At 48.8% G+C, this 8419-nt stretch overlaps 6 protein-coding genes across 6 annotated transcripts; all 6 read left to right on the top strand.

Annotated features, from left to right (window-relative positions):
• Positions 1 to 96: 96 nt before the first annotated feature.
• Positions 97 to 1173, top strand: DQ04_00511220 (hypothetical protein; the record flags this gene model as incomplete). Its single annotated transcript, XM_009309157.1, has 1 exon — positions 97 to 1173. The coding sequence occupies one exon, from the start codon at positions 97 to 99 to the stop codon at positions 1171 to 1173; it is 1077 nt and encodes a 358-aa protein (XP_009307432.1).
• A 352-nt stretch (positions 1174 to 1525) lies between these two features.
• On the top strand, positions 1526 to 3208 carry DQ04_00511210 (guanine nucleotide-binding protein beta subunit-like protein; the record flags this gene model as incomplete). Its single annotated transcript, XM_009309156.1, has 1 exon — positions 1526 to 3208. The coding sequence occupies one exon, from the start codon at positions 1526 to 1528 to the stop codon at positions 3206 to 3208; it is 1683 nt and encodes a 560-aa protein (XP_009307431.1).
• A 475-nt stretch (positions 3209 to 3683) lies between these two features.
• DQ04_00511200 (putative ankyrin repeat family protein) lies at positions 3684 to 4868 on the top strand (the record flags this gene model as incomplete). Its single annotated transcript, XM_009309155.1, has 1 exon — positions 3684 to 4868. One exon carries the CDS (start codon positions 3684 to 3686, stop codon positions 4866 to 4868), a length of 1185 nt encoding a protein of 394 aa, XP_009307430.1.
• A 384-nt stretch (positions 4869 to 5252) lies between these two features.
• DQ04_00511190 (putative glycosomal membrane protein) lies at positions 5253 to 5858 on the top strand (the record flags this gene model as incomplete). The annotated part of the gene is made up of 1 exon (XM_009309154.1): positions 5253 to 5858. One exon carries the CDS (start codon positions 5253 to 5255, stop codon positions 5856 to 5858), a length of 606 nt encoding a protein of 201 aa, XP_009307429.1.
• Positions 5859 to 6542: 684 nt separating this feature from the next.
• Positions 6543 to 7358, top strand: DQ04_00511180 (hypothetical protein; the record flags this gene model as incomplete). Its single annotated transcript, XM_009309153.1, has 1 exon — positions 6543 to 7358. The coding sequence occupies one exon, from the start codon at positions 6543 to 6545 to the stop codon at positions 7356 to 7358; it is 816 nt and encodes a 271-aa protein (XP_009307428.1).
• Positions 7359 to 7610: 252 nt separating this feature from the next.
• DQ04_00511170 (hypothetical protein) lies at positions 7611 to 8336 on the top strand (the record flags this gene model as incomplete). The annotated part of the gene is made up of 1 exon (XM_009309152.1): positions 7611 to 8336. The coding sequence occupies one exon, from the start codon at positions 7611 to 7613 to the stop codon at positions 8334 to 8336; it is 726 nt and encodes a 241-aa protein (XP_009307427.1).
• Between the last annotated feature and the right edge of the window lie 83 nt (positions 8337 to 8419).

The raw sequence follows: 8419 nt of genomic DNA, 5'->3' as shown, positions 1-8419 counted from the left end.
TCAGCAACGTTGGAGAATTTGGTGTTGAAGGGGCTACACTTTGGACAGCGGAAGTTACTCTTGTCGGAGATTGAGTTCCTCTCGGCATACCTTGAAATGCAGAAGGAGAACGCAAAGCCTTTGCTCGTTGTTTACGCGGGTGCGGCCAATGGATCACATCTTCCGTTCCTATTCGACCTATTCAAGACGATTAAATTTGTCCTAATCGACCCTGCTCCTTTCTGTCCTGCGGTGCGAGAAATCGCTCAACGCGCTGACGGTCCTATCAAAGAGATGGTGGAGGGGTACTGCACGGATGAGTTGTGTCTTCGTTTGTCGCGTACCTATCGTTCAGATTACGATATTCTCCTTATTAGCGATATACGTTCGGGTGAACCGAAGAAGCAGTCCAACAAGGATAACACAGCTATGATTATGCGTGACAACGAGATGCAGCGAAGCTGGTGCTGGTCCCTCAGGGCAGAGGCGGCTTTGCTTAAATTCCACCCTCCATACCCTCCTTGCAGAGATACCAAATCGCGGCATTACGATGCAGCCGACGACACTCCCGAAAGCGTTGAGTACATGGACGGAATTCGTCTCTTTGGAGTTTGGGCACCGAAATCATCGTCAGAGTTGCGTCTCTGTGTGAAGGGTCCTTTTGTTCCTGGTGCTAAAATTGCAATGCGACATTACGACTGCAGTATGCATGAAGAGCAGTGTGCCTTCTACAATACAGAGGGCCGTTATGCTCGTGATTGTGAGGCGGAAAAAAACATTTTGGCACGGTACCTTAAACTTTTCCCAAGTGCGTACTCCGGCGATGTCGTTGCGTTGTCACATGCCGTTAGTGCTTTTCTAAAGTTCCCGCTGTTCCGTCCCCTGGAGTCTACTTTCACAGAGGATGATGCGCGGTGGGTAACTCTTCTGTATTCGACGAGAGATGTCGAGAACTTGGCGTGGTTCGAGCGGTTGCGTGGCTTGATGACATCAAAGGTTGTTCAGGATTTAGTCAAGATGTGGCGCGATTCAACTTGTGTTCCAGTAGATGCCACGATTGGCTCCATCGCGCTTTCAAAAGAATTCTGGACGATTATGTGTACTGGCAACCTTGTAGAGGCCTATAGCCTTCCGCGCATTTGGTGGCGTTTTGCCCCTCAAATCATCTCGCGAAAGACAAAGAGGTCATCTTAATAGATTGCCACAAGGAAAGGGAGAACACAGCAGTGCTTTGCGGCGGGGTGAGGACATGCTCATTTCTCGAGCCTTGTTGGGTGTTTATTGATTGCTCAATTGAGTTATGTTTTTTTTTTTTGTTTCTTTCACCTAGTGCTGAACCGCTTTGCAAGGAAGACAACAATTTCCAAAGACGAAAGATATAGATATATATATCTATCTTTATATATATATATATATATAAAAGAAAATAACAAAGTAAGAACGAAGGAGCGTAAAGATAGAAAAGAAAAGAAGAATAAATAAGCAGGGAGTGGAGAAAAAGAACGCTGTTTTGAAGGAGAGTCAGTGAAGCATAAGCTGGCGAATTATGCGTATAAAGTTGGATGTTGAGTTGCAGGAGCTGGATATTCGCAACATTGTCCATATCCAGCAGGTGCTAAAGTCTTTCCCAGAAGAGGTGGAGACGCATCTTGCGACCGACAAGGAGGCCCTGGCACGTCAGGTCCACAATGCGTTAGTGAAACGCAATTTCGAACCTATTATTCCTGAGCTTGCGGAGCGACTGTGTCAATCTGCCCTCTACGATGACTGTTTAGATGTCTTGTGTGAAGCTATTTTTAGCTCGCAGCGAGTGGAGCGGGGAGACCCACTGGATGGTTTCATCGCACTCTTGTCGCAGCTTCCTGAAAACCAACAAACCAAAGTTAAGACCGATGTTGTGCAACGTGCAATGGATTTCCTGTCAGCACCTCGACGTCTTGACTGCGGAAGGATGGCGTTGCTACCTTATGCTGAGGTCATCGCTACTCTTACCAAAGCGGAGATGCTGAATGTCCGCAGTGTAGTGGTTGCACTGATGCAGATGATTCGCCTAGACATTACCCGGAGTGCCGGCATCACGTGCCTGGGAAAAATGGTGGAGGTCGCGCACGAGCTTCTCTTAGAGCGTCTAGATCAGCATACCCTGGAAACTCTGCGTTCTACGGTAGCATTTGCCCAGCAGGACGACACCTTCTTGTACGATGTTGAGTATATCATGGAACCGTTTGGATGGAGTCAGTCACAAAAATTTATTAATTTTGCTGTGCGGCGTTCAGGAACTCATCATACCTCTGCTATTTTGACATTGGCGTATGGGGGCAGCAGTGGCTCCCGAGAGGCGGTAGTCACGTCGTCAGTAGATGGAACAATTGGCACATGGGATCATTCTGGTGTCCTTGCCGAGAACCTGGTGCTCTCACGCCATTACGCCTCTTCGATGGACTTCGCAAACCGTGGGCGCACTCTTATTGTAGGCACGGTGGGACGGTACACGACCGTTGCGCCAGCCATTGTTATTTATACAGCAGACGCAACGTACAACGAAGAGTCCAATTGGCACGAAAGTTGTGGAGCCGAACCACGCGGAGCTCGCTTTATTACCACGGTTCGAAGCCTGAGAAATGCCGGGACACTGCGATACTGTTGCGGTGCAACGACTTCCGCGACGAGTAGAATGATACTGTACGATAGTACCCAGGTGATCCAGGAGTACAATGATCACAACGACATTATCACGGCAATGCATGTTATTTCAGACAGAGACAACATGGTTGTAACTGGATCGCGAGACTGCTCGGTGATGGTGTATGACCTTCGAATGGTGCAAAACACCACAACGACTTCTGCGCATCGTCATTATAGCACTGTCACGTCCATTGGGAGTTGTGGCGACTACCTTTTTACCAGCAGTCTTGACCGGCGTATTGTGGCACACGATTTGCGCATGATGGGGCAAGGCATGGCTACAAGGGAGCTTGATAGTGCTGTATTGAGTATTTCTGTAAATCCCAACATGGTGTGTGCTGCTTCGACAATGACGGGCATCCACCTCATCAATTTTTCGAACAACACGATGCCAACTTGCAGAGCAGATGGGGGAAAAATGAGTCCGCGGTACAATGCTATCGCTTGGAATGCCCAAGGTGATGTTCTGTACGCAGGTGGAGATAGCCACACACTGGACCTGTTCACTCGGAGTTACCCTGACGCTGAGGCCTATGCGAGTTGAAGGGAGTTGTTTTCTCGTTTTCTACTTCATTTCGTCGGTCTTTTTTTATTGTGTGTCGGGTTATGCGTAAAAGAAGAAACAAAAGAAAAGGAATAATCACAAATTGATGTGTTTCGTGTTTTTGGAGAGCGTGTGAGTGAAAGAAGGAGAAATATAGGGGGAGAAATCGAGGTAAAATAAGCAACAATGACGCATTAGGAAGTGCCATGCTGGCACATTATTTCCCTCCCACACCCCGTCCTCCTCTTGCTTCCCTCTCCTACCCACAGAAAGAGAGAGAGAGAGAGCGAGAGAGTGAGAAAGACAAGCACAAATTCTTTTTTTATTTTTATTTTTTTTTTGTTGTGCTCTTGCGAGTCCTGCTTTGATATTGTCTGGCTGCTTTGGACTGTGCTGTGTGGGTCGACGGCTCTTTTTCTACCTCTCATGATAGTCTGCGAATCGTTGGTTGAAGTACATACGCCGCCCAGGCCAGATGGATGACGGAACAAGGATTTCTGAAGAGGTGGAGGTGTTCCTTCGGGCTGCTCGAGCCAAGGATACTACCAAATGCGCTGATTTTTTGAAGCAAAATCACAGTCTCATCAACTCTGTGGAGGCGGGGGGTTTCTCGGCGCTTCACTTCGCTGCCTTCAACGGTGACCTCGATATGATCAACATGCTGCTAGAGTTTCGACCCAATCTGGAGCTTAAGAACTATGACGGCAACACACCCTTGATTATGGCAGCAAAAATGCGGCAACACAAGGCCATAAAGTTGCTGGTCGATGCAGGCGCCGATGTGAATTTCAGAACACCCACGGGTGGAACAGCTGCTCACTTTTCGGCGTCTATGGGTCATGTGGATACTGTCCGCTACCTGGTGGAGCTTGGCGCTGACATCATGCACGAAAACTGTGAGACAGGTACGCTGCTTCACTGGGCTGCTCACTCGGGGGATGCAGACTGTATTGGGGCAATGCTTTACGAGTTCAAGATTGCAATCGATGCAAAGGATGCCCATGGTGGAACGGCGTTGTTCACGGCCCTATACATGAAACAGGTTGAGGCAGCTGAGTTCCTCCTTGAGCATGGTGCGGACCCGCAGCTGTTGGTGGAGGGAGACCACTCTACACCACTTCACATCGCCGTAGAACACGCGAACACAGAGTGCGTAAAACTTCTTTTAAGTTTTGGTGCCAACCCTCATGCGGCTAACAAGAGCGGTGACACACCTGTGTCTCTTGCTGAGAAATCCAAGAACGAAGCCATGCTTAAAGAGCTGCTGAAGCCCGTCTTAAGTGAGGCGAAGCGTAAAGAGGAGGCTGCTCGTTTCAAGGCACAAGGCAACAAGGTCTTTGAAGCTGGTGAGAATGTCAAGGCCGCAAAGTTCTACACCCTGGCTGTGCACATGGATAACAAGAATCACGTCTTTTTCAGCAATCGGGCCGCGGCGTATTTCAATCAGCGGTATTACAAGGGGGCGTATTGGGATGCGCAGCGTTGCATCGCTCTGGCACCTGAATGGCCGAAGGGATACTTTCGCAAGGCTGCCACTGAGCTCGCTATGAAGAGGACTGAAGAGGCATTGAAAACATGCGAGCAAGGCTTGCGTCTCGATCCCAAGAACAGCGATTTATTGACAACGAAGGAGGAGGCCCGCCGCCGGAGGAACGGCTAACGCCTTTATACATTTGTTCGTGTGACTGTTCGAAGGGGCGGCGGATTTTGTGCACTCCTGAGACGGGGATGTGGTGGAGGAATGGGACGTCGTTTTGTCTGTATTTCCCGCTGCATGGCCGAACGATGCACGGGCTCTACTAAAGAGCATAACATGGGATAAGAAAAGAATAGACGAATGTGCACGTATTGCATACCCTTTGGTTTCTTGTGGTGGCGCATTTTGTAGTAAGACCATGAAGTATTGCGTATAACATCTTATTCTTTTCCTTTGCATACACTTTGGATAATTCTTTAATGACCAGAAAAAAAAGGTTGAAGGAAGGAAAAGACGCCTCAAAACCAAAAAAACAGCAACCAAAAACTGAGACAAAAGATAAATTTTATGGAAGTGACAGCAAGGTGTTTGGCGTCTGTCGATTCGTTAGACAAGCTACTTCAGGGCGCTGGTGCACTGGTGAAAATTGTCTATGCTTTCTTGGGAGTAGGGTCCCTTCGTGAGTTTGCTTATGCCACTTCTGACGCTCGGTCCCTCATGCGACTGCTTTCATGGCTATCAAATGTTCAAGTTGTGAGCCACGCTCTCGGAAAGGATCAGATTGGCATGCGCGACGTCTTGTATCTTATCCACATTGCTGGCGAAGGCGTGTTCAAGGTCTGTGACAATGTTGCCTATCTCGCAAGAAAGACACAGGGAAGTGTAATTTCCTGCCATGAAATTGTTTTCACCTCCCGCTTAGGCCTTTTTGGGGCTTGCTTTGCCGCCGTCCTTATCAGCCTGTTCGATATGCGATGCGACCGTCACTTTCGCAGCCGCAGTATGCAGTGCATTCAGTTATTCCAAAACCTATGTGATCTCCTCGTTGCAGCCTCCGCCATTCGCTGTGCTGGTTTTGAGCTAAACTTTGTGTGGAAATCTGTGCTGATGCTGATGAGCGCATTTATTGGGTGCGTGGACTGCTTCCGCGCTGCCGCGATTAGGGTGAAATGATAAACCATGCGTAGGGAGCTCCATGGATGTCTTGTTCAAGCACCAATAATTATGCATTCTTTCCCCCCCCTCCCTTTTTTTTTTTGGAGCATTTGAGAAGAATGTGAGCGAAGAAGCTGTCCACCTATTGTGACCTGATTGATGTTTTTCATTGTCTTTCGATGTTTCTGGAGTTTGATCCGTGGCGACGCCGCCGGGAACACCACAATGCTTTTTTTTTTTAATGGGCCTTCCACCCTTTTCTTAGCTCGTGGAGAGAACCCTCTGTCGGGAGAGCCTACAGAACGGCCGTTCCGGCTGGTATACCGTCAAATAAGATGACGGGCACTCCATCAGGTACGAGCGATCAAGTTGCCAGAGAAGGCGAAAAAGTTTCTGCTGTGAGGCGTTCTCGTTTGCTACATTTTTAGTTTTACCCTTGTGGCGGTTGAGGACAGGAATGCCCCAAGGCTCATGTTTAGTTTTTAATAATGGTGCCTCCATTTTTTTATTATTTCAAATACATGGCGTGAAGAGTTGGGGACATTTACATTGCGGCACTGATGCGTCAGAAAGAGAGCTGGGCTTTATTCCTCTTGTCTTTTTTTTTGCTTGTTTCCTTCCCCCTTGTGACACAGTTTGTGTGCGGGAGAGACAGAGAGAGACATATAGGGAAGTGGGGAGAAGAGGAACTAAGAAAGGACAATGACAACTATCTACAATGCTGTCGATACTTCTACGCTAGATGAGCGTTGCAGAATAGACCTCCTTGATGGTGTGGCACAGCTGGAGCGGCACTCCGCGACACTGCCGAAGAAGGATGTGACGCTGGCAGCACCAGACCTCCCGTGCTGCACATTTGAAACGACCGTCTCGCATTCCATGAAGAAGCGCTGTGGCCAGGATGAGGACGCGGTGGAGAGGTACTATGCCGAGAAGAAGAAGAATCAGGAGAGAACCATGCATGTGTCAAGCTCTACATACTTTAAGGAGCACAATCCCAAGTTCGATGGGGCACTACCCTCCACAGAGCCCTTCCGCGAGACGCGTGACCGCAATGAATTGACGGGCAGGGAGAAGGATTTTGTGCATCGCTACGCGGAGGCCGCGATAAAAAATTCAGCCGAACGCGAAATCCCTGATGATGCACCAACGCGGGCTGCAACGGAGGCATACACGAAGGCCTTCCGCGAGTACAAGGGTCGGAATCCTTCCAAGAAGGAGCTGGAAGAGGTTGGCAGGCTTTGGTTTGCCTTTGCTGAAGACGGCACTGTTGGCGTGGTTCAGAAGCCCCACCATTACGGCCCTCACTCACATGTGTCTATCTGTAATCGTCGCCACGTGCGATGCCCCAACCAGGTTTACAAGGCGGAGCTACCGCCTGTGCGGGGGGCGCGCACCCGCTTTCCCGGTCCAATTCCAGTCTGGTCGTCGACACAGAATACATATACAATGGTTTCAGGCGATACTTATGTATCTGGACTGCATAACGTAAGCAAATTTGGATCGGCTTCTTCTTAGTCGGTTTTCCTCAGCGATATGTAGAGACAATGTACGCTTGCGATGAGGAGTGTAGCATTGCGAGGGTGATTACGTGTATATGCATCTGTACGTCAGTGAAGCTGTGTCGACTCTTTGTATATATGGAGGTTTAGTGTACTGATACGGTTTGATCAGTGTTTCTTGTTTGTTTGCGGGCGTGCTTGGTTTGGTTCTTCGCTTTACATCTGAGTGCCAGAGCAGGTATAGGTAGGCTCTGCCTTTTTTTTAGCGATGGTGGAGAGGACGGCAGATCAACGAATTCGCACCACAGAGTGGGAGGACATTCAGTACAAGTACGGTAATCGTGTCGGTAAGTACGCTAACAATGAACTCGGTATACTTGCGCAAAAAATTGCCGACGAGAATGTGAACACATGCCTCAAGACGTATGACCCTAATGAAGAGCGCGTGCAGGACAAAATAGAGCGTGGCGGGTACAATACAGAGGTGCAACCTGGTGAATCCAATCTCGACGGAGTCGTGGTAGATGAGGACGACGAGGATGAGGCCCTCGCGGCGTTCAGGAAGAAACGATTGGCGGAGTTGCAGCAGCAGCAAGAGGCACAACGGTTTGGTGTCCTTCGCCACGTGCCGGGCTCTCAATACATGGCTGAGGTGACGGAAGGTTCTCTAAATAACTGGGTTGTTGCCGTCTTGATCAGACCAGGGCATAACGATTGCGAGGGGCTGCTTTCTGTCATGCGCGTGGTTGCACAACGTCAACGCAACGTGAAAATTGTTTCTATGATATCGACTGAGGCAATCAAAAACTTTCCGGACCGCTATTTGCCGTGCGTTTTGTTCTACAACAAGAAGAATCTACAGCAACAGTTAACAGAGCTCGCGCCGTGGCTGTCAAGAGACAAACAACTCTCAATTGAGTCGGTGGAGCGGGTTTTGCACCGCTACGGTGTGATCAAAAATGATGAGTTTGATGCCGAGGATGACGAAGATTGACAATGTTCTTCACGCTCTTTCTCTCTCTCTCTCTCAATATATATATATATATATATATATATGCGTGCGTTTGTGTCTGTATA

Source organism: Trypanosoma grayi (assembly GCF_000691245.1).
Source record: "Trypanosoma grayi strain ANR4 Tgr_51_V1, whole genome shotgun sequence".
Taxonomy (NCBI): domain Eukaryota; phylum Euglenozoa; class Kinetoplastea; order Trypanosomatida; family Trypanosomatidae; genus Trypanosoma; species Trypanosoma grayi.
This window is presented reverse-complemented; position numbering and strand designations above follow the sequence as displayed.